Here is a 24645-nt window from a genome sequence, read left to right as displayed (position 1 = left end):
AGACATGGTGGACCGGAAAAACATGCCATTGTGTCAGATCGTCCCAAGAAATCTACATTTTTCCCTCCTTTCCTAATAATGTTTGACAAGTGGAGATGAATTTTTAAAATCCAAGTCTCTTTTATGCCATTCATTGGGATAATACTATAAAATCTCTCCTCGGGTACTCCCGAGTATTACAACATCAATGACCTGTCAGCAGCTGCATACAGTTTTTCTTTTTTAAGACTGTGTAAAGCTATGGTTAGATTCTAATTTTCTAAAATAGGTTTAAGTATGGGGAGAGCCAAAATTAGGTGCACTTTTCTTGCTAGAAATCAGACCACAAATTGTACATTGTACTTAGAAAGATGATTAAGGCGGTCCAGCCGCACACCAGCAGTTCAGCTGATTTAATTGGAGCATGCAGATTTGTGTAAAAACATGTGTTGGGATTGGGGAAGCCTTTTTTTATACTGTTGAAAAGTTTTTTTGTTTTTTTTTTTTTTTGCAAGTTCCTGTGTATAATTTGTACGTTGTCTAATTCTCTCCTAGAAGTCTAAGATTAAACTCTTACATGCCAAGAATCCAGTAGTTACACATTTTTGTCAAAATGGGAATGCCTTATTCCTACCTTTGTCCCAATTAGTTGGTGGCAATTCTTTTCACTTAGTAAGCCTCAAAATTTTCATTATTTTTCAATTGTTGCATGATTTTAAAGTGTTGCCTTGGTTCGACGAGGCATAGACTTCGGAGGCAGAGCTGGAGCCTCCGAGCCTTGATTCACGTGAACATATAGTGAACATTTGGGAAATAGAAGTTGGAATTCGCTGGAAAATGTGGATCAAAAATAGCTCTCACATAAAGATGGGAGATAAAGTATGCAAAACGCCTGGCAGAGTGCCTGGCACTTAGCTGGAAGTGGGGGATTGGGGGGTCTTGCTATAGGGCTGAGGGTGGAGGTGCTGGCTGAGGCGGCCAGTGGAGGGGGGATTGGTAGTAACCACATGTGGCGGTGGTGAGCTTGGACATCTAGGCAGTTATGTCCGTTTCGGGGACGGGGGCATCAGAGTCTAGCAAGCAGTCCTCACTTAAAGCGTTTGTGAAGAGCTTCACGTTAAAATTTCTTGCCATATTCGTAGAATGCAATTTGGGCTGTATATATGGGTAAAAATAGATCCAATATCACTGGTCTTTCTGCCCTTGTTTGCTTAAGAATGTCTGCTCAAAATTTCCCAGTTGCTCTGATATTTGCTTTGCAGCAGTGAAGAAGAATCTCTGATTCTGTGGCTGAAATCTCCAATGTTTCTGAAAAACTGGTTGTTGGAATTTTGTCGGATCTCGACTTTAAATAATGCTGGGAAGTTGAGTTCTCCAGTCCCCGCCCCTTTTCTTTTAACTCTAAGTTAAATCCTTCCATTCCTTCTCAATCTTTTCGTGTGCTTGATACTCCCTTCCCCTCAATTTTTTTCCTTCAGTCCTGTAAACTTGTTGCCCGACAATTCTACTTTTGTAGAAATAGTCTGGCAGTCCTGTAGCCTTCATTTCCGTAACAGTTCCCCTGCTGATTCTCTCGTACTGCAAGTGTGAATTTTTCCAGCCACCAAGTACTGTTAACCCATCTTACAGCTAAGAAGTACTACTCAATTTCTGAATGATCTGTAAAGTTGGTTCCAAATGTCAGAGTGCTGCCCTATAAGGCTTAGTTGGCTTTTGTAGTTTCGCCAAAAGGGACCCCTCTGATTTTTGTTTTTTACAGTTTATCTTGAGAGAGAGAGAGTGTGAGCGTGAGCGGGGCAGGGGCAGAGAGAGAGAGAGAGAGAGAGAGAGAGAGAGAGAGAGAATCCGAAGCACAGAGCCCCTGATGCGTGCCTAGAACTCACAAAACAGATTCTGACCTGAGCCGAAATCAGGAGTCACATGCTTAATCAACTGAGCCACCCAGGCACCCCCTCTTCTGTGTATTTCTAAGAATGGTGTGAGTGATTTACCATTTACATCGAGGAAGTTCCAGGCTGTTGAACCAGCCAAGGGAAAATATCCATACGTCAATCACAGAAGAGCTAAGGCTGTTCTCATATACTTGGCTTCCCATCACAGTAAATTATGAATGGAGTAATTTGCCAAAAGAGACACTGAGTAGTGCTGACCACTAATTTTAGAAATCCTTCTGATGTTCTTCTAGACCCTGCTGTTAAACTAAACAGCATTGAGCAGGCCACACACTTGGACCCACTAGGCTTGGGTTGTTCATCTGAAAGTAAGATGATCACTGACAACCGCGCCACCCCCCCCCCCCCCCCCGGTCGCCTCTGGGAGTGTGTGGCTTTGTAATCCAGCAAGCTGGGGTAGGCACGTATTGCAAGAAGAACTTTGCTCAGGACATCCATAGGGCAAATGGACACAAGGCCTGTTCAGGTACAAGTGACACTGCAAACTCACAAGAATACGTCAGTTTAAAGAAGGGCCACTGACCACAACCTGAGCTGGTGATGGGCCCTGGGACTGTTCTAAACTTGGCACCTTGAAAACGGTCTCCTCAGTGACTGGCTCATGGAGAAAGTGTTCCCATTACCTTGGCAGGTAACTGGAAGCTGAGCGTCTCTCAGGAGCTCAAACGTTTTTCCCAAAAAGGATTGGTGATTACATCCTGATTCTTAAACCCAAGATTTATTGTAGTGGAAAAATTGTCCAAAGCTTAATGTAACCTTTTATTGGTTATGATCTGTTTGGCACCCTTCATACCATCTAAACAGCTAAACCTATGCTACTCAGTGGTTTCACAGACATCTGTGAAAGGCTTTTCAGAATATTAGCTAATGTTAATAATTCTACCTAAAACCACGTTAAATTGAGATCCACAAGCAACACTAAACATGGAGACCTCTCTAACCCATGTCAATATAATACACTGATCCTTAATCCTGACTTTCCATAGGTTTCAGTTAAATGCTGATCGTGTTGGTAAAGTAAGAGAAAATTGGAGTGCAACAAATATTGCTAAACATGTACCTCCTTGATATACAGTATTTCACTTTTAATGACAGTTTAAGGCAACAAAGCTGAAGGCACATATTTTTAAAGTAACGTCGTACCTAGATTTTCAATCCTGTGAATTCACCGTACTGTTGCCATAGTCGAGTCATGGGTACAAATTGGGTTATGTTCTTCTCCTAACTCTGCTTATAAGAACACTACTTAGCTTTTTTTAAAATTAAAAAAAAAAAAAAATTCTGAAACGATGCTAGATCTTTAGATTTCAAAGTTGGAGTCATTTGTCCACTGTGTATAATGTACTCCCTCTCAGTAAACCCATCACATTGTGACACCTTCTGGTTTTTACTTTTACTGCTATCATAGGCTTCTTATCCAGTGTCCTTCTGACGGGGCCCATGGACACAACTCCCAGAAGGTCACTTGTTTCATGCTATCGGGGATCACACTAGACCCCAGTATATAGTCTACCAGTATATCCAATCCCTACCTCCAACCTGCTCTCATTCTCCTTTTGCTCTCTCCTATGCCACCGGATGTCTTCAAAGAGTCGTCTGCACATGGCTCTCCACTCCCCACATGTCTGTACCTCTAGACCTGAACTGCTACCTGCGGTGCCACCTGTCACAGCCGGCACAGATGGATGCCTTGGTCCTTCTCTTGTCTGAACGCTTGGCTGTCTTTGACGCTGTTAATCCCACCCCTTGACTCTGAGATTCCACTCGTGCCCACCTCTCTTCCTTACCCTGTTGATGCCTCTCGGGCTGCGCAATCTTTACTGGTTCCCCTTCCTCTGCCAGCCCCTGATACTCTCTGCCCCACGTTCCCATCCTTAGACCCCATCTCTCTTCATTTCTCTAAGCAAATCTTGACAACAGGGCTGTCTTCGATGTAGCTTCCAAATGTGTATCATCAGTTCAGATCTTTTTCTTGAGTTCCAGACTCCTTCTTTTTATTGCCCACTGTACTGATTTTCAGACTTCGTCTTCGAGGAAGCCCCTAAGTGCCAGACGCGCTATTCTTCACCCTTGTCCTTATCTTTTCATCCTTTTCCATCTTACATCCTCCTTACTCTTCAAATCCAAATAGAGCTGTCCCCTCTTCAGTGAGATCTCCCCCACTGTCAACCCTCTGTTCTCTTCCCCCATCAATACCACTGAACTGTGGTAGCTTTTCAAAAGTTACAGTGCCATAATGAGTAGCTGTCACTTCATACTCTGAATCCACATTTTCATTAGTGAGGATACTGTACTATTGAGATTGATGCAGAGATTATAAGAGCCACTTGTTTGTCATCCCAAGGCAGGTATTTTTACCTATTAACCTGCCTACTCTTGGACCTCTTCAAAATCCGTCATCACTTGGGACACCTGGATGGCTCAGTCAGTTAAGTGGCTAACTTTGGCACAGGGCATGATCTCACGGTTTGTGAGTTTGAGCCCCAGGTCGAGCTCTCAGCTGTCAGCGCAGAGCCTGCTTCAGATCCTCTGTCTTTCTGCCCTTCCCCACTTTCACACCATCTCTCTCAAAAATAAATGAACATCTAAAAAAGATCTGTCATCACTTGCATGTAATTTAAAAAGTTAGTCTCTTATTGGGATATCCCATCTCCTATATCCAGAAGGGTTTCAGATCATAGTGAATATACATTAACTCCCATAATCTATCGGGTTAATATTAAATAAGTTACTATATTCTTAGAGAACTGTCATAATATACATATTATACCTTTTATTCTGAAACAATTAGATTTTAATTGTACTGTAGATACATCTGTTCTGTCACTTCAGGACTGATTTCTGTTGGTTTGAAAAACGTTACAGGTCCTTTTAATCTCCTTTCCAATGTGTAGCTGTAGGGATCAGAAAAGGCCAACTTCAGGTAACATCTATAACCTATTTGGTATCTCCGCATAAACTAGGAGCATGATTATATTCATATTTCGTGATGGGAATTATACAACTTGCAGTTATTAAATTGGACTAAGGCCAATATGCTTTTACCTACCTGAAAAGGAAAAACGTTGCCCCGCATTTAAAGAGAAACATAATGATAATTACATTAAAAAAAAAAGTTCAATAGTCTGAACTCAGACATGATTTTTTAAATTTTTTTTAAACTCTAATTAGCACAACTTGACAGATAAAAATTAATGTTACTTTTGGATGTTGTAGGTTGCCTGACAAAAATCCCATTTTATAGAATTTAAAGGTTTGTAGATAGAAAGTGAGAAATAGCTTGTCAGAGGTGATGGCATCAAAATGTAAAATATCTCCATTAGTTTCAAAACAAAATTATTACTTGAATGTATTTTAATAATGCTTAGCAATTAAATCTGTGGCATTGAAACACTGATTAATAATACTGAATCTCTTACTCTCGTGTAACAGAAAAGATGCACAATATGGGGACTCATTTCTAACTCAACTGGAAAAGTGAGAAATGTAATAGGGCCTGTGGGGTAAAACAGTGCAACAGAACCTTCTAGGGTTCCTCTGTCATCTGTCTTCTAGGGTTCTGCTGGGTAAGAAGTCAGCAGACCTCAGTTCTAACTTCAGCATCTTGCCTGAAGTCTTGGGTTAATTCACTTAGCTTTCCTAAATACCTCATCCTTTTAAATAACAGATGAGTATCTTTTTTACCAAGTATAAAATGTGTGTGAATGTATGCCGCTGTTTTCTCATGTTGGGGAGAAAAAAACAGCAAAGTACGTTTATAACTTAGCTCTGGATTAAAGAGACAAATAACTTTCTTCCTTTCAGCCTTACCCAGTTAGCAAAATAAAACTCTGTGCCTTTTCCCTTGTTTCCCAAAATGTAAGGAAAGAAGAGGCTGCAACAGTCCAAAATCTACTCCACTGTCTGTCCCTAGGGCCTCAATTCCCTGGATAATTACTGTCATTTCACTCTAGATAATTTGTGTACACTTGCCTGAAGAAACTGACCCCCCCAACCCCAAAGGGTTCCGAAATTGCAAGCCATTTTCTTGAGCTAATTATGTTCAATCCGTTAGAAGAGATATAGAAACATTTTAAATAAATAAAATCTTAGCAGATTATACTAAGCACTTCAATTAAAAAAAAAAAAATGGGCATCGAGGAAATATGTACCCTAAATCTTGGACCATTTTGTTTTTCATGCTATGTATTTTTTTAAAGTTTGTAAATAATCTGAGCAAAATGAAGGTACAAAATAACTTTTGCTGATAGACTATTACATTTTTTTATTTGCCAAATGCATGACATTATTCCTGACAAATACAGCTTCAATAACAGAACTCTGTTTTCATTTAATTGAGAGATGGTTAACATAAAGTCTGAATATCAAAGTCTAAAAGGCTTCATCTTAACATTATGCCCCACATGTGATACCTTCTTTCTCCTGAAAGTTATCATACCCATCTTCTGAAATGTCTAATCTCATGCTGAAGAGCTTACGAGAGCATCTGACCATTTGAAAGCATTTAAGTTTAAATCTTCAAAATATGACATGGGGACTCTTAGTCCTACCAAGGAGAGATCCGGTCTAGATTATCAAGTGCATAATCTTGGGCGAGATGAAAGAATTCTTTCAAATGTGACTGTAGTCTGTTTCTGTAAAACCTTGGCTTGGTCCATAAATAAGCCTAAAGGGCGTTATAAATGTGTCAGGAGCTCAGGGTGATTGATCTGTGTTGGATATATCATGAAAATAGACAGAAGGCACAAGGGTTGCTTCCCTGTGGAAATCGCGGTGGTAAATTGCCATATGTGTCCCCGTTAGGAGCCTAGCTGATCAGATTGTGGATGTAACAACTTTACAGACTGGACTTTGGGTCTCTTGAGATCTTCAGTGTCTTTCTGTGAAGTCTAAATAAAATAGCACCTTGATCTTCAGCCTCAAGCAGACTTTGGCAAGGAATCACGACTCTTGCCAGCAATCTTTCCCAGTCCTAAATTCCAAATACATCTTTCTCAGGGTTCCTGTCCTTCAGAAATCTGGCTAGAAGTGGATTTGTGTTAACTGAAAGGTAAGGAAGCCATGCCAGTGTTGTAATATTACATACACACCACAAAGGTTGAGATGATAAATTTAAACTTGAAAAGTCCCAGGCACATTTTCTTGCAGAACTATTCCAGCAAACTCCTGAGAGGAAAAAATGTAAAGTGTGAAAAGCAGTGACTTTAACTTCCCTTTGACTATGCCAGTTGAAAACAATGGCTCTAGTGCTTGGGGAAGTAGGAAGGCTCTTGAAATAAACAAAGGCAAATGATTAAGTAAAGCAAGTAATAGCACTGTTTTTTAAACCACTCGGCCCATCCTGGATATGCCATTAGGTTCAAGATCTAGACCAGACCTAAGCAAAACAGTGGTGCAAAGATACTCTGCATAACTTTTCTACCTGTCATTCACTTACTCAACCAACATTTATTCAGTGTCTGTGTGCCTGCCATACATTGTTAAATGAGAGGTAATGATACAGTAGACAAGATACTGCTTTCATGGAACATTCTGTCTGTGGAAGAGAGAAACCTTAAATACAAATAGGTAAATTGTAACATCTTTTAAATTTAGTGTTTGGCAATGAGAGACCAGTTCACTTTGCCATTTTGCTTCTGAATCCCATAGAATCTCCAGTGCCTGGGGCGCCTGGGTGGCTCGTCGGTTAAGTGTCCGACTTCGGCTCAGGTCATGATCTCACAGTCTGTAGGTTCGAGCCCCGCATCGGGCTCTGTGCTGACAGCTCAGAGCCTGGAGCCTGCTTCCGATTCTGTGTCTCCCTCTCTCTCTGGCCCTCCCCTACTCATGTTCTGTCTCTGTCGCAAAAATAAATAAAAACATTAAAAAAAAAATTAAAAAAAAAAAAAAAAAGAATCTCCAGTGCCATAAATCCAGGTAAATTGTATAAATCCAAATATGTTCTATAGCATGTTTATAGCATGTATCTGTAGTCGTAAATACCTCATTAAAAAACAGGAATTTTGGTTATTTAGTATCCAGCGTTGAATGAAAGTTTGGGTCCCACCCATTGCCAGCACTACTTGGTCATATTTTTCTTTGACCAAATGTTTCTTTTAATAGTGCTGTGGATCTATTTTTACAGTGGCCCTCATTTATAATGGAAAGGGATGGGGTTTTCTGTCTTTGGCCTTAAATTTTACCAGGACTTGAGCTAGAACAACAATTGCACAAAAAGTACGGCCTTTTGCAAGCTTGAGGCACTCACAGGTTACTTCAAATACTGTCTTGCATCGGCCTTAGTACGGCCTGTGAGTTCAAGCCCTAAAAATAAACACCTATTAATCAGCTAATGGCCGCATGAGTGGACCAGCTCTCTGACTACAGCAGGGACCTCAGTCTAACCTCATTCAATAGCTTGTCTTATGTCACCCAGGATGAGGCAGTTTGCAGCCAGGAATGCCTCTAAAAGAAGACAGTCAAAAGCTTAGCTAAATGTTTAAAATAACCTCCGTAACTCCTCTCCACACTGACAGATTGCTTTCAACTCGATGGAATCAAACCACAGCCCCAGCCCCAGTGGCCTTTGTGGGGCCAACCTTGAGGCCCGGAGTTTGTAAAGTAAAACTACACGTTCCGTTGAGGCTCTCCCTTGTCTTGCTTTCAATCGGAAAGCAACCGGAAGGGAACTCACTCCTGGAAGTCCTTATCTTCATAAAATTTAGCTAATGCCTCCTGTTAACTAAAATAAGGTTGGTGTGTAAGTCACTAAGGAAACTGTCAGCCAGTCCCCTCATCCCGGCTGACTTCTCAAAGAATACAAATTGGAGGAACCCCATGGAGTAGAGCTGTGACTGTTTACATACACATACTCTGTCCCAAAGACTCCGGAAAGTTGAGCTCTCAGTATGGTTTTAAGGGGTTTTTTGTTCTTTTTTTTTTTCTTTTTTGAATGGCAGTCTTTTTTTTTTTTTTTCTATATGGAGTAGAAATGTGGGTGGAGGGGGAAAGATTTGTTTTAATGTATACTTTTCTTTAATGTGTTTACCCCCAAATAAGTGAGCTGTAGTAGATACGTTGGCCCCACAAAAGTAAATATTTAGCTCAGAAATTCCACACAGAAACATAGCCCAGGGTATTTGGGTTTCAAGAAACAGGATCACCCTGGGGCAGAGGGCTGGTGTGCAGGCAACATGGGATTGGTAGGAATGGGCTCGTGTGTCATCCCCTCGGCCCTCAAAACGCCTTGGTCAGCTAGACAGTGGCCCTCGGCAGCACCCCGGCCACCTGCCTTTTCCAGCTCTGTCTTCTGCCATGCCCACAGTCTTTGCTTTTTCTGACCTCTGTGCTGCTCCAAAAACCTCCATGCTTTGTCTCAGCACTCTGTCTGCCCGTGCCTGTCTGTCCACTGGAGGAATCTGCTCTTATTCAGTGAGCCTCGATTTCAAGACCTACTCTGTAGGTCGCCTCATCTCTGCCCTGGACCTTCCATGACTTTCTCTGGGCTACCACAAGGCACTCTGCACCATTCTCTGAGAACATTGGTCTCCTCCTCATACTACCTTTTAACCCCCTTGTCTCCCTGACTACTGAGAGCCCCCCTGGAAGACTGCGACTGTGTTCGTGTCCTCTCTGCATCCCTGGAACAGGGCATCCTTTTCAGGAAGGCAGAAGGTGATATCCTCTGTGTTCTGCAGTGAGGACAGAAAGGAGGCTAGGGGTGCATGGGGACAGGAACACCGGACAGGGAGGTGGGAGAGGGTGTCTTCAGAGACACCGTGAGTTGCTCATGTGTGGTCTTAAACAAGTCACTTGACGTCTGAGAGCCTCTGTTTCCTCAACTGTCTAATCAAAATACCGCATTTTTGAGGATCACATATGTCCAATAATTTTTAAGTGTTCTGCCCACCATCAGCTGAAGATAGAACCAGAGTTCACTAACTCGTGTCCTGTCCTCTGAATCTAGCCCTGCAATTATCCACACTCACATGATCTTTCACCTGTTACTTAGGAAGAAAAAAAAATTCTGTCCTTAGTCCTATTTCTTTCCTACAATTGTCTGATAAAGCAGCTTCATCAACCACAAGAAGACAAAGGGACTGGCCACCCTTAGAAACTGGTACTTGCCCTCAGTTTCCTGAGGATCCATTGTGTGGTCCCCATCTGCTTGAAGGGCCAGCCTTGAAACCCCAGAAGGGTGTGGGTGTGGGTGTGTGTGTGTGTGTGTGTGTTTTAATTAGGGCAACTGCAAACAGCAACCATCATTTGTTTTCTAAGTCAGGAGTTTATCGTCTCTCCAGAGCCTTGCAATACTAGTTAATAAAGCTCAAGTTTGTTCCTTCCTGTTCTATCTTTTCATAAATAATAACACCACTTGTTACAAAGATGAACTATTAAGTCTGAAACTCTGCACAGTGCTCTTGTTCTCATAGGAAAAAGTTGAGGACCAAGTCCAAAGAAGCCTCAAGACCCTGCCCTGAAATTGGTGTGTGTACAGCCCCTGTTTGTCATGTAACCTGAGGCCTAACTGTGGAAATAGGCACAACAGTGTCATGTCATGGAGAACAGGAGCCCATATTTAAAGAAAGCTTGAGTCGCTGACATCACCTCGGTTTTCTGTCGAGTGTCTTTTGAAGTAGTCTCTCCTGGTCACGTGATGCTGATCAGCCTTTCTTTTTAAGGGCAGGAATGACTGTGAAGTGACCTTTCCTGCTTTCTGACTCAGAGAAGCATCGAGCCTAGTTAAAAATGTAAGAGCTGTCTGACTCTCGTTTACTCATGCTTCATTTTAAGCTTTCTCCCTGGGTCACGTGGAGTAGAGTACTTCCTAGAGCTGCCTTGATGAGTACCTGAATGATCCAGTTTTCTTTTTGTTACTGGGTTTATTTTCAGACCTCTAGATATAAATTTATCCATTCGTGGGTTGGGGAGGGGAGAACAAGGGTTGCAGAAGTTTCTTTATTCTTCTATTAGGTAGAATTTTTGTAATGGGACAATAATGAACATACACAAATTAAAGTGTTGTAAAGCTTCATTCTCAAATCTGTCTTGACTCCAGGATAAAAAGGCTATTCTGTCTGCTTCCTAGATAGACTGCTAAGACCTCTTAAGTTCAAACTGGGAGGTGCATGAAGATCACCTTCCAGCTTCTGCATTTTATAGAAGGACTTCTACATGAAGAGTCCTGTAGTGAAACATTTGTAGTGAAACTACACCTATAGGAGCTTAACTAGAGACTGGGATGGGAAGGGGGTTGGAACAATGTAATGTTTCTTATGTATTTCTTTGTGGAGTGATGTTTTTAAGGATTTGAGAAAGCATGGAGGAGAGTCCCAAGCGTGTACCACAGCGTAGCATAGCTATTCACAGAGGGAGCACGGCATGGGACAGATCTGGGCTGGCATCTTGGCCACTTTGGTGCTTTATCTCCTTGTGTGATGAGGTAGTCCCCTCTCTACATCTTTAGTTTCTTGTTCGTAAAATGTCACTGTTAGTATTTCCTACATCATCAGTTAATTGCACATATTAAATGAAATGTGTATGAAGTGGTTAGTACAGCGTTTGGACACAAGAAAGTATTCAAGTGTTAACACTCTTCATGGTCATTATTAACAGGTTAGCAGAGCCCTGTAATAGTTTTCTAACTATGAAAATAAAAGCACTAATGGTAGCTACACAAAGCTTTTGTTCTGCATGAGATAATGAAGGGGCACCTGTGTGGCTCAGTTGGTTAAGTGTCTGACTTCGGCTCAGGTCATGGTCTCACGGTTCGGCGGTTCAAGCCCCATGTCAGGCTCTGTGCTGATAGCTTGGAGCCTGGAGCCTGGTTTGGATTCTGTCTCTTCTCTCTGCTCCTACCCTGCTCACACTCTGTCTCTCAAAAATAAACATTAAAGTCTTTTTTTACTTGTTTTTCTTTTTTCTTTTTCTTTTTCTTTTTTTTTTTTTAATGAGATAATGAAGGGGGCTCCTGGATGGTTCAGTCAGTTGAGCATCCGACTTCGGCTTAGGTCATGATCTCGTGGTTCAATGGTTGAGCCCCACATCAGGCTCACTGCTCTCAGCATGTCAGGGCAGAGCCGGCTTCAGATCCTCTGTTCCCCTCTCTCTTCGCCTCCCTTGCTTGTGCTCTCCCCAAAATAAAAAGTAAACAAGATAATGCAGACAAAGAGCTCAGAAGAATAGCTGGCACCTAGTAATGGTTAAGTAAGTGCTAGCCGCTGTTAGTCATACTTACCATCATAACCATAATCCTATCAGTGGTATTATATTTACCTAAAGAAACAAGTCAAATGGTCTGTTTCTCTTACCAATTAGAAAGATGGGGACTATGTCAGTCAAGTGGGCTTTGAACCTAGGTGACTTGAGTCAGAAATGGGGTTAACTACAGGGCATTACATTCACTAGAATGCCTTACTCTCGTTGGATCTAGAGGGGGACCAAACAGAACAATTACTCACAAAGCCCAGACCTGGACAATGAGTCAAAACCCAAAGATCAGGTATTTTTCCACTGTGTGAACCCTCAACACAGCCCACACCTCGCCTGGGAGGGCCTGCCAGCCCTCTCCAGCACTGAGGTCTGTTTGCAGGTGACAGCTAGCTGAACTCCCCTGCTGTGTATATGTCTGCTCGTGGCCGTCCTGCCCACCTCACTGTCCTGTTGGTAACTGTCACCTGGAGCTGGCCCAGGAGGCCCTTTTCTCTCATCACTTGGGAACCTCCCTGGCTCAGAGCCTCATCTTCTGGATCCATTAACTAAATAACACCTTTACATACAAAATCGGGTAAGATCTTTACAGGCTTAGATTTAAATTTTTGTAACTGTAGAGTTGACCTTCAAAACTCATTTTCATAATAAAATGAGAATGTGTGCTATATTCTTCTCCTGAGCCCAACTTTCTATTTGTATTTTGCTGTTTCACTGTACGTGGCCCCTTTGGTGCAGAGAAAGAGTATAAATAAATGAAAAGCCTCACGCCCACATAGAGCCATCAGACTCTGATTTTCTTCAAGGGGCACTATTGAAAAAGGCATAAAGCTCATGTTGGAGAGTTGATGTGTTGTTGGAGAGTAGAGCGGTGAGGAACACACACAGGCTCCTGCTGAACTTGAGAAAGATACAGGCACCGCTGGATGGTGTTTGTGGTTCACTGAGTGCAAACCCATGTGTCATACACAAATACTGTTCACTTTAATAGTTGGATATCTCTTCACTCATCTTAAACACCTTAAGGTATTTGGAAAGGGAGGAAGAAGTAAAACAGATGAACCTGCTGAGATATGGCTGGGAACAGTAGCACTTGACTTTGAGTGACATTTTTACAACCTTATCTTCTAGATAAAAGCTACTGTAAACAAAAGCCTACCTAAATTGATTGTATTGAAAGGACTTGGGAGCCACCTGCGTGTAGCAATTGGCTCCTGAATGTTTAGTTTTTCTTCTCAGCGGCCAATTCCTACCCATCTCCCTTCGGTACTGCAAACACCAGTAGTGTCCCTTCCAGGGAGTAGGAATCATGTTTCCTGCCAGGTTTTAAACCACAGCATCCTCTCCCCCAGTAACAACCTGGAAAACAGACTCCTAATAGCAAAACCTCTGGGACTGGTTCTCCAGATTGGGCACTTTGAGCACAGTTTTAAGGCTCATCTTCTCACCTTTAAAAATGACTTTCTGGGGGTGCCTGGGTAGCTCAGTCGGTTAAGTGTCCGACTCTTGATGGTGACTCAGGTCATTCATGATCTCATAGTCCTGAGGTAGAGCCCCACATCGGACTCCACGTGTTGGGCATGGAGCCTGCTTAAGATTCCCTCCCCCTCTCTCTCTCCCTCTCAAAAAAAAAAAAAAAAAAGACTTTGGGGTGCCTGGGTGGCTAAGTCAGTTAAGTGTCCGACTCTTGATTTTTGGCTCAGGTCATGATTTCATAGTTCATGGGTTGAGCCTCATGTTGGGCTCTGTGCTAACAGCACGGAACCTGCTTGGCATTCTTTCATCCTCTCTCTCTGCCCCTCCCCTGCTCCCTCTGTCTTTCTCAAAAATACATAAAGCAAATATATTTGCTTCTCTGCATGGCCAAGAGTTAACATGCATTGAGGTGGGGGGCGGGGGGGAATCTTTTGCTACCACTCACAGCTTCTGTGGCAGGAGCTCTGTAGGGGTATTCATTGATGCGTTCATATATCTGCTCAGCCAGCATTTTTTGGCTGACTCCTGAGGGCTGCTGAAATACAAGCTGCCGCCATGGAGCTTATATTCTGGAAGTGTTTGATAACCACAAGGCCAGATGATCCACGTTTTATTTTCTGAGTACTGTTTTATGGTTTTCTATTACGTGGCCATTTTGGCTAATGACCTAGATGGTTCCAACTCCTAATTTAACCCTCTTTCCAGAATTGGCTTTTGTGGATCTATGAAACTGGGAAGTTTGCTTTTGAGGACTATGTTGGTTAGCCAAAGAGATTTTTCTTATTGTGAAATATTTATTGTAAGAAAATTTTAACTACCCATTTAGAGCAAGTTGGGATTTGACATACCTGGAGCATTGTGTCACGTTTGGTTAATGATAGATTTATAAGGCAACATGTATCAGCCTTAATCCTTTAGTTATTTGACTTTGCCAAGGATGAAAATTCCAATAATTTTTTATTTCAAGCAGACTTTTATATATCCAGAACCCATAAATCTTTCTGTGCCTTGAGATAAACATCTGACTGAACCCTGGGTTACCCGGTCATCTTTTGAGAACTGAGCCAAGGAAGAAGAGACCCCATTTTCCCTCTACCTAATAATAAAAGACTATGTGACAATGCATATTTGGAGTAGGCAATATTTATGTAAGAAAACCTTCTTATATTTTATAACATTGCTAGTGTCTAATATTCAGACAGCTAGAAAGGAAAAGTTAAGAAATAACCTCAAAATTTGCCAGAGCAAGTCTGTGGTAGGCTAACTGGTGAACCCCCAAAATGGACTATGGCGCTGCCAGCCAAGGCTTTACCAGTAAGGCAATCACTATCCATTATGGTCGTCATATCAATTATACATTCTCTGGCATCAAACACTAAATCAGCTGAAATGATGGGTTTGCCTTTGGCATGTTTCCCTGGGGAAATAACTGAGAAAACATAATAACTCACATAACCAATTTTGTAAAGTACCCCAACTTTTGGAGGAAGGCTAGGGTATAAATTCTAGGTAGATAGATATAATTTGCACCCAAGGTCCCCCTGAAGTGTTTCCTCACTTGAAGTCAAAGTCCAAGTAGACTGGACCTTGGGTCCTTTGTGACTTTTAGGGTGTAGGCATTTGATACCTCTTCCCGTTTGAAGATGCCTACTCCATATGTCCTCAATTGAAACAAAAACCAGAGCTATCAGAGTTAAGTTTTATCCTACAATTTCACAATGAAGTAATCTCCGTATGTGTCTGACTCCATCATCCCATTAAGTCTCTCTCTGGCCCCTCATCCCACTCTCCTTTCTCTCCTCAAAAGGTGAATCTATAATGGAGAAAACTAAAAGGGCCATTAGAGGAATAAATACAACTTAGCTGAGAACTCTCCTTGTCTGGGAAGACTTCTAGAATAACACATTGTAATTCTTTTGCTGTGGACCTTTTAGCATGTCTTGTGTTCAATTGATAACTTCTGTTTTTTACTTAAAATGTGAATAGCTTTTGTTCCTACATTATTAAAACCTGAGTTGTAAGCAATTCAAGGAGAAGAGGAGTCTTCTGTGACTTGTGATCTATGCAGGATAGGTTCACCAGCTTGTGAAGCTATAGTTGTTTTTTTCCTTTGAGTTGCAAAATGTTACTAAACCCTTTTAAGGGAAAATCACTAAGTCCACTGACCTCATGCATCACAGGCAACTTACATAGGACATAGGTTTGTTTTTTAAGTTTTAAAAATACTCGCATGCAAAAGAAACGGTTTCCAGAATCCTTGTGCCCAATAATTGTGTAATGACAGAAAATGTGGGTTAAACTCTTAAAATTGTTACCTTCAGAAGGCATTTTGGGTAAAGATTATGAGATCATTCATATATCCATACCTAACTATGCCCAGGTTGCGTTTTTGGTCCCTTTTATTTTCTATTTGCAAAGTTCATCAGCTCTGGTTTCATAGACAAAAGAACTGGAGCACAGGGGTCATGCACTGAGCCAGGTACAGAGTTGCAGAATTGGTCATGACCTCATAAACTGTCCTATACTGCTATGAAGCCACAGACACAAGCTTACATGCAGATCCGTGTGTGTGTGTGTGTGCGTGTGTGCATGTGCACACATTCTTACTAGGTAAAATGTAGAGGAGCTGACCCACCACTGCCAGGTAAAAGCATGTCTCCAAGAAGACATATTAAAGACAGCGGATTAAAAACAAAATAGCTTCTGCTATTGTATTCTATTCCACTTATCTCTGCTTTACTCTTGTAAGAATTTACAATAGGCTGGAGAAACTGGAAGTGTGGCATCTAAGTGTATCCAACACAGGGCAAAGTGGAGTGGAAATTAAGCACTTTTCCAGGCAATTTAATGTCGACATGAAAATGCCAAGTTACATAAACATCAAGGAGAATTTCAGGTGCCTGTGGTTGGATATTTATATACATCTTAAATTTTCGTCAAAATAATGTATTTTCTGTTTATTTTCTATGTGGCATAAAGGCCTGAAGTGAATCAGTATTTATATTTTTGCCTTTCTATTTTCAAAATTCTAGTGAGTTGATGTTACAAAGAGATAAAGTTGCAATTGTAGTAACCAGGATCTAGGAATTGAATGAGAACATTCCTAACTAGGGTTCTCTTCCTTTGTTCATTTCATTTTACAAACACAGACCTTCCAGGCAAATAAAAAAAAAAAAAAAGTAAATGAAACAACCAAGTTAGATTTTTATTTCATCTCTAGAAACTACAGAAAGCGTATTTGCATCGTATATTAAATTGACCATAGTGCCAGAACCTTAGGATACTATATTACATGATCACTAATCTATTATTATTGTACACATATTTACACATAGGCATAAATACATACTTTGCATATAAACATGTGCAAGCATATTTCACTTGGACTGAAAAGTTATTTACAACTCTGTCTGGAGATACATACAACAGTGATTAACAAGTGCATAACCAATCTACAACACGCAGATTAAAACTAAATAAACAGTGGAAGAGTTTATTTTAAAACAGTTACAAGATGTTTTATATTTCTCCGCTGTCCTGAGCTGCATGTTTGAGAATTCATCCTTCATAAAAACCACATGCAAGTCTTTTTGATGGTGAAACAATTGACTTCCAACAGCCACATGCCTGCACACATCCTCAGAATATCTCCCAGAGCCCACACAGCAACTCAAAAGGAGAAAAACTGTGTGTGTATACACATAGTATACATGTGTAATATATATGCATGCAATATATGTATGCACACTATATATACACGTGTGTGTGTGTGTGTGTATAATTTCACATATACTGTTGTATTCTTTTTGGAGAAGGGTTTTTTGTGAATTGAAGGAAAAGATTTGGGTGGGAAACAAAGATTTCAAGCAATAAAATTGTTTTGTTTTTATTACTGAAGACTCTCATGAACAAGAAACATGAGTAACTCATCAAATCATTCCACAAGTCCTGTTATCTTTCAATTAAAACTTGTGTCAATCCAGATTTGTATTGTTAGAACCCTAGTGCATCAAGAATTCTTCTTTTGTTCTAATGTTTATTTTTCAGAGAGAGGGAAAGAGAGACAGACACAGGGTATGACCAGGGGGAGGGGCAGAGAGAGAGGGAGACAAAGAATCCAAAGCAGGCTCCAGGCTCCGAGCTGTCAGCACAGAACCCGCCGTGAGGTTCGAACTACTGACCGCGAGATTATGACCTGAGCTAAATAAAGTTGGATGCTTAACCAACTGAGCCACCCAGGCACCCCAAGAATCCTTTTTTATGTAATCATGGTGATTCAGCTCATTAAGAGGAGTATTAGATCAATCTCACGAGTTTGCCTTATTCTGTGTCCCAGGCAAATTTTGTGATCATACATGAATTCCACGACCCTTGCCTTTTACGCTGTATTGCCAAAAGACATAAAAAGCCTCTGATTCGACTGTTAAAAACTGAGAACAAACTGAGGGTTGATGGGGGGTGGGAGGGAGGGCAGGGTGGGTGATGGGTATTGAGGAGGGCACCTTTTGGGATGAGCACTGGGTGTTGTATGGAAACCAATTTGACAGTAAATTTCATATATTAAAAAAAAAATAAATTAAAAAAAAAAGCCTCTGATTCTTTAAAAAATATGTAGTGATTTTTCTCATAGAGCTGAAGACAAACACAGATGAGCCAAGTTAGTGCCACAATCATAAGCTACGTGTCTATACTAGAGGTATTTTAGAAGCAAAGATGGGCCTTTGGGGTTCACTGCATCAACCCTGCTTAGCAAGTCTGAACCTTCTTTTCTGGGAAGACAAATCTCCACCTGATATGCTCACTTAGACCCGTTGCTTCCCTCAGTTTTCCTCGTAACTTATTCCAGCTGTTTATTTCCATTTCCATGAACAGACTGCGGCAGTGTTCTGGATTTACTCCTCTTTGCTCATGTTTAGATTCTGCCCCATAACTTCTGAATCCCCTCACGGGAGGGAAACATTTCTCTTCTCCGAACTTTATGCAGCGATTTGGTAATTTCCGTTCCCCAGTTTACTTTACTGATTGTCAGATGCTTTAAATATGCTCCCTCAAAAGTAATCATTTTAATTTCTTTACCTGAATTATAAGCTGCTTTTCCATATACTTCGCAAACACGGTGACACTTAAATCGAAATGAGTAGCTGGATAAACTTCTTAGTGTGAAACTATTGACTTCACACTTGAAGAATTATTCCTTGTAGACAGGTGAATCTCAACTCATATACTGGGCTTTTGATTAGTCGCCTGCCTTCCAGGGCCCTGCTCGTCTTTTGCAGGTGTTGTAAATACTTCTCAAAGTTGAATGACTATTGAAATGGGTGTATAAAGACAAGGGTAGTGGTTACAAGCCTTACAGCCAGACTGCTGAAGTTCAAAGCCTCCTTTTTGTGCCTCTTAGTTTTCCTCTGTAGAATGGGGACAATCCCAGGTTGCTTGGGAATATCAAATTAATCTGTATGCATAAAAGGGCTTACAACACTGCCGGGTGCTTAACAAGTGCCATAAATGTTTGTTACCTCTTTGGTGTTGGTTATTGGAATCAGATCGTTTTATATTTGTATTTTTTTAACATTTGATTTTTGAGTAATTTCTACACCCAATGTGGGGCTCGAACTTAAAACCCTGACATCAAGTGTTGCATGCTCTACCTACTGAGCCAGACAGGAGCCCCTTTATATATGTATTTAGACAATACCTTTGTAGACGTAATGTCTGGTCAAGGGCTCTCTCGAATCTGTAGAGACCTAGAAGCTACAAAGGCTTCAGGAAACCAACCAGGGAGTTACTTATTGGAGCCAACTTAAGCAAAACGGTATCTAGGTATCTCTGAATTTCTGCATCTACCTTTGATTTCAGCACTCTCTGAAGAAACGTAAAGAGGTCTGACAATAGACACTTCATCTTCTTCCCTTTTCTCCACAAGTAAAGATACCATCCAAGAAATGCCTGCTTTATAAACAATAGTGTAAGGATATGGAAAGGAAAGGGGGTGTATTTTTTCATAGCTAAGAAAGAGTTCGCAAGTCCTTCCTGAATGTGGGCCAAATCTTCTGTCCATACCTCTGAGTTTCTCACAGAGAAAATCGTGCAGCGAAAGACATGATTTGTAACTCATGTTCTGTCCAACATCTGTACTCTGCCATCCTAGGTGACTGAGAATAGCTAAATTCTTCAGGAATACTAAGAATTCACTCACTGCACTACCATTTGTAAAACATTCTTGGTGGTAGTCTTTTAAAAATCTATTACAGGTTGCCCTGCTCTTAATGTAACAAAACCTAACCACTGATTTATCCTGGACTGTCCTCAGCACCCGTAATTGACAAGGTCTATTGACCCCAGCACCAAACAGCATTAGATTGCCATAATTGGAGGTTTTTAATGTCTCTTCTCTAGTTGTCAGCAGTCACTCACCTTGACTGGCAAGTATTCTACCTGTAACCAGCCTCTCACACCCTATCTCTGTCCCTCATGTTTGCAGCTTCAGAAGCCCAATAACCAACCAACACCAAAACCATGCGCTGGTGGGCGCCTGGTGGTTCAGTCCATTAAGCGCCCAACTCTTGATTTAGGGTCAGGTCATGATCTTGCAGTTGGTGAGATCAAGCTCCTCATCGGTCTCTGGGCTGACAGCGTGGAGCCTGCTTAAGGTTCTCTTCTCACCCTCTCCCCCCCCCCCCCCCCCCGTCCCCCAGCTCACACACATTTCTCTCTCTCTCTCTCTCTCTCTCTCTCTAACTCGAGGGGAAAAAGCCACAGCACTGGAGAAAATGTCCAGAATTCTTCATTTTATATATGATTTCTATACATCCTTGGGTAACCCCAGTGTCCTAAATAAATAACAGGCAGAGGTATTGGTATAGTCTAAGTTAGGAGCCAAGAAGTTCCATTAGTAGAAAAGTGCAGATCTGCTTGATAAGTTACTAGCCTTGGAGTGCCTGCTGACAGCATAGAGTCTGCTTGAGATTCACTCTCTTCTTCTCTCTCTGCCCCTCCCCACCTTGTGCGCGCGCTCTCTCTCTCTCTCTCTCTCTCTCTCTCAAAATAAACATTTTTTAAAAACTGACCAGTCTTGATGAAGAGCTGCTACTTATTGATAATCTCATTCAGTAACGCCTTCTGCTTTAGATTCTGGGTTAAAGTGTAACTAGTATAAAAAGCCACCAGGACTTTCCATACTGCATATGTGAAGAAGGGTATTTGACTAGTCCGGTGTGTGTGTGTATTGCTGTATAGCAAACTACCCCCAAACTAAAGGAGTTAACATACATTTGTTACCTCACTCTCCCTGTGATTGAAGAATATGGGCATAGTTTAGCTGGGTTTTCTTCTTCCTTGTCTCTCACAGGCTGTATTCAAGACATTGGCCCAGGGAGTGTGGTCTCATCTGAAGGTTTGCCGAAAGGTACACTCCCAAACTCGCTCAGTGGTTGTTGGCAGGATTCAGCTCCTCAGGAGCTGTTGTCCCTTCCTCTCAGACTCTTGGCCACAGGCCACCCTCAATTCCCTGCTACGTGGGCCTCTCCCAAATGACGGTTTGTTTCATCCAAGTATGCAAGTTGAGAAGGCAAGAGAGTGTCTTGTAGCAAAGATGGATGTCAGTCTCTTGTAACCTAATCACAAGTGAATTCTTATCACTTTTGCTACATTGTTTTGTTAGAAGCAAATCCCTAGTTCCAGCCAACATTCAAGGGGGAGAGGGGATTATACAAGGGCGTGATCCCCAGAGGCATGAATCACTGAGGTCACCTTAGATGTTGGTTGACCACAATACCTTTCTGCATCTCTTAGCTACAGCTCAGAACTCCAGCACTACCCCTCCTGTGGGTCTTTTTTCATTCCTGTTGTTGCCACATTTGGTTTGATGCTTCTTTTGGGTGCCTCTCTTCCTACAGATAGAGACTGCCCTCTGTTGAGTGAGTTCTAAATGGGACCCGATGCAATACGTAAATGACATTCCTTCTAGCTCCCTTTTGACTGTGAAGAGGAACCTTATGTGCATGGACAGGTTACTTACAAACATCTTTGTATTTTCAGACATCTTTAATATGCTTAGTATTTTCAGACATCTTTTAATATCCTTTAGAATTACCCATTTAATAGACTCCCCTTTTATATGCTTTTTACCTGTATGTAATATATCCACCTATAGAAATTATAACCAATTAAAACAGTGTCCCCCAATCTTGCCAAATTTGAAAATACTTGAAACAATTATTTCTATCCTCCATGTGATTATAGCTGTGCTTCCAGATTCCATCTACTTAGACAATACGTAATGACTGAAAGCTGTGAACTCTATTTTTTGTGCATTTTTAAAAATTGTTGGTTGCAAATATAATGTATTGTCAAGTTGGCTAACATACAGTGTCTACAGTGTGTTCTTGTCTTTGGGTGTAGATTCCCATGATTCATAGCTTACATACAACTTTCAGTGTTCATCCCAACAAGTGCCCTCCTCAATGCCTGTCACCAATATTGCCCTCCACCCTCGGCCTCCCCCCATCAACCCTCAGTTTGTTCTCTGTATTTAAGAATCTCGTATGGTTTGCCTCCCTCTCTGTTTGAAACTATATTTTTCCCCTTCCCTTTCCCCATGGTCTTCTGTTGACTTTCTCAAGTTCCACATATGAATGAAATATTTTATGTGCATTTAAAAAATAAGACCTGTTTATTTTTTCTGTCTGAGGATAGTGCTCGAGGTACATAACAGGTCTATTACAATCTCCAGAGTTTCTGGCCCAAGTTCGAGAACCTCTGAGTGAGATCTCTGGGCTGAGGTCAAGAACTCAAATGTCCATGGGGACAAGCGGACAACAAAATGAACAGAGTAGGCAAGACATAAGAAATGGGCTTCTTCCATTCCTTAAAAAGAATTTTTTTAATGTTAGAGAAGTGGAGTGTGAGTCGGGGAGGGGCAGAGAGAGTGAGACACAGAATCTGAAGCAGGCTCCACCCTCCACGCTGTCAGCACAGAGCCTCATGCGGGGTTCGAACTCATCAACACCGAGATCATGACCTGAGCTGAAGTCTGACACTCAACCGATGGAGCCACCCAGATGCCCCCTTCCAATTCTTTATTGAAACATGAGGTTATCTTTTGCTTTGCCAAATTTGATAGGAGTATGGAGAAATGGATCTCTACAATTAAAGTCTACAGAACAAGCACGATGATAAATGGCACCTGATGTGGAGCCTTAACATCAGGGACTAACAGAATGGGGAGGACTGCAGCAAACCTGAAACAGGTCTTGTCCAAAGGGGGCAACTGTTACTTAGCTCCAGCTGATTGTTGCCAGATCAACTAATTGCCCAAAAGATGCTGAGTGTTCAGGATTTTGTATTAAAAAACTCATGTGTTGGCTCTATTTATTTTTTTCAATAGATAGAAGTTCAGCTTCAATTTAGTAGATCCAGTCACAGAACTGTCACTCATTTGTAAGGCAGCTCACTCCATGTTGTAAAAAGCTACATCTGTAGGAAACTCTTTATTCAGGTTGAATCAATATACAATTCTTGGTAAATTTCAAACATTGGCCCTAAGTCTGTGCTCAAGAGCTACAGCGTGAATCTCATCACTTCTTCCCAGGAGTGCTCTAAAAATCAGAGGCTAGTGAATGAGCATGTTATCTCACCCTACATGCTTATTTCTACATCACAAATACTCGGTTATTCTAACAGTTCCTCAGGTATCGTAGAGTTCTCCTCTGGAGCAATTCCAGACCAGAGATACTCCTCTTAAAACATGACACCAACCCTGCAAAACGCTCTAGGCATGGTCTAACCAGTACAAAGGGCATTTCCTCTCTTTTTCTGGTTAAAGTCTATCATACAGGGTGACATCCAGTTAGATCACTACCTCATAGTGAGACAGTCACAGACCGTGCAACCAGACTGCCTTGGGCTCCAAAACAGGTTCCCCCACTTTTTAGCTAGGAGACCTTCAGCAAACTAGCTAATTTCTCAGTGCCTCAGTTTCTCCATTTACAGAATGGGGACATTAATTGCACCTGCCTCATCAAGTTGCCCTGAGAATTAAATGGGTAGATCTGTGGAAAGCGCTTAGAATAACACATAGCAAGTGCTCTGAAAGTGATGATAATTAACGTTGTTACTGTTACTGTCATCCCCATGATCCCAAAATAGACCATCTATGTGCTCATCTTGGTTACTAATAAAAACACCAAGCCATGGTAGCAGCTGAGTCCTGCCAGCATGCCTCTCTGGAAACTGCCACTGGTTGGGCGACTGGCACAAAGCTGTCTGATCCTATTATGAACTTGGTGTTCTCCACCGTGTCCTTGAGCAGGACTGTCAGGCACCAGGAACCGTGCTAGGCCTGGAGAACACACGGATAAAGAAAATAGGGTCTTTTTCCCTCAGCGGGATCACCATATAGCAGAGACAAGTGGTGAAATAGATAATGCCTGGGAGACACCTATGCACAAAAACCACCAAAGGGTCCCCAGCTTTCACTCCACAGTCTCTTGTTGAATTTCTCTAAATACTCTGCAATGAAAGGGAACCAGAGAAATGCATTTCAAATGGATTTGTAAGGTTGTTACTTACGAGGAACTTCATCTTTCATACGTACTCTTGAGGTCTGTCCTGGGACTTTGACCTCCCATTTGTGTCAGGAGGTATTTGTTTTTGCGAATGTGGCGGTATTTTACTTGCAAACAAAATTACTTTTGTAAAAGTCACTTGAGTTCTCAGTCTCTGCTCCACGAGAGTTTTTAAAATCCATTTGGATGGAGTCTTTGATGTTGTCACTGGACCATGAGTGTAGTAAACTGAAAATTAGAGTCCATCTTGAAATGTGTTTACGGAGACAACTCAGATACCCATATACACCCCATTCCAGAGTGTCTCCTCCGGCTGGTGGGGAGGGCTGCCATCGCAGTAGCAGACCAGCCCTCTGCTGTGCACATTCCCTTAGACCCAGAGACTGTTTTCTTTTAAATGCCATTAACAGTCTCTTTGATTTTTATTGGTCACAAAGGTTATGTTTGCCTTTGCAGTGATCTCATTCTTGTCTAGTAGTGCCACA

General features: G+C 41.6%; 1 protein-coding gene across 7 annotated transcripts in view; it reads left to right on the top strand.

Moving 5' to 3' along the window:
- The window catches only part of CDIN1 (CDAN1 interacting nuclease 1), a 273955-nt gene that overhangs the window by 186636 nt on the left and 62674 nt on the right, over nt 1-24645 (top strand). For 3 of the 7 annotated variants that reach the window (XM_019442632.2, XM_019442629.2, XM_019442631.2), the window contains one exon: nt 1242-1761. The exons of the other annotated variants lie outside the window; for them this stretch is intronic. In XM_019442632.2, the coding sequence (XP_019298177.1) occupies nt 1242-1389 (148 nt within the window). In that variant the 3' untranslated portion in view covers nt 1390-1761. Of the gene's footprint in view, nt 1-1241; nt 1762-24645 lie in introns of those variants that run through there. 7 annotated transcript variants of the gene reach the window in all.

The sequence above is a fragment of the Panthera pardus genome, unplaced genomic scaffold, assembly GCF_024362965.1.
Source record: "Panthera pardus isolate Hobbes unplaced genomic scaffold, ASM2436296v1 HiC_scaffold_24, whole genome shotgun sequence".
Classification (NCBI taxonomy): Eukaryota; Metazoa; Chordata; class Mammalia; order Carnivora; family Felidae; genus Panthera; species Panthera pardus.
Note: the sequence above shows the minus strand (reverse complement) of the source record. Positions and strands in the feature narration are given on the sequence as shown.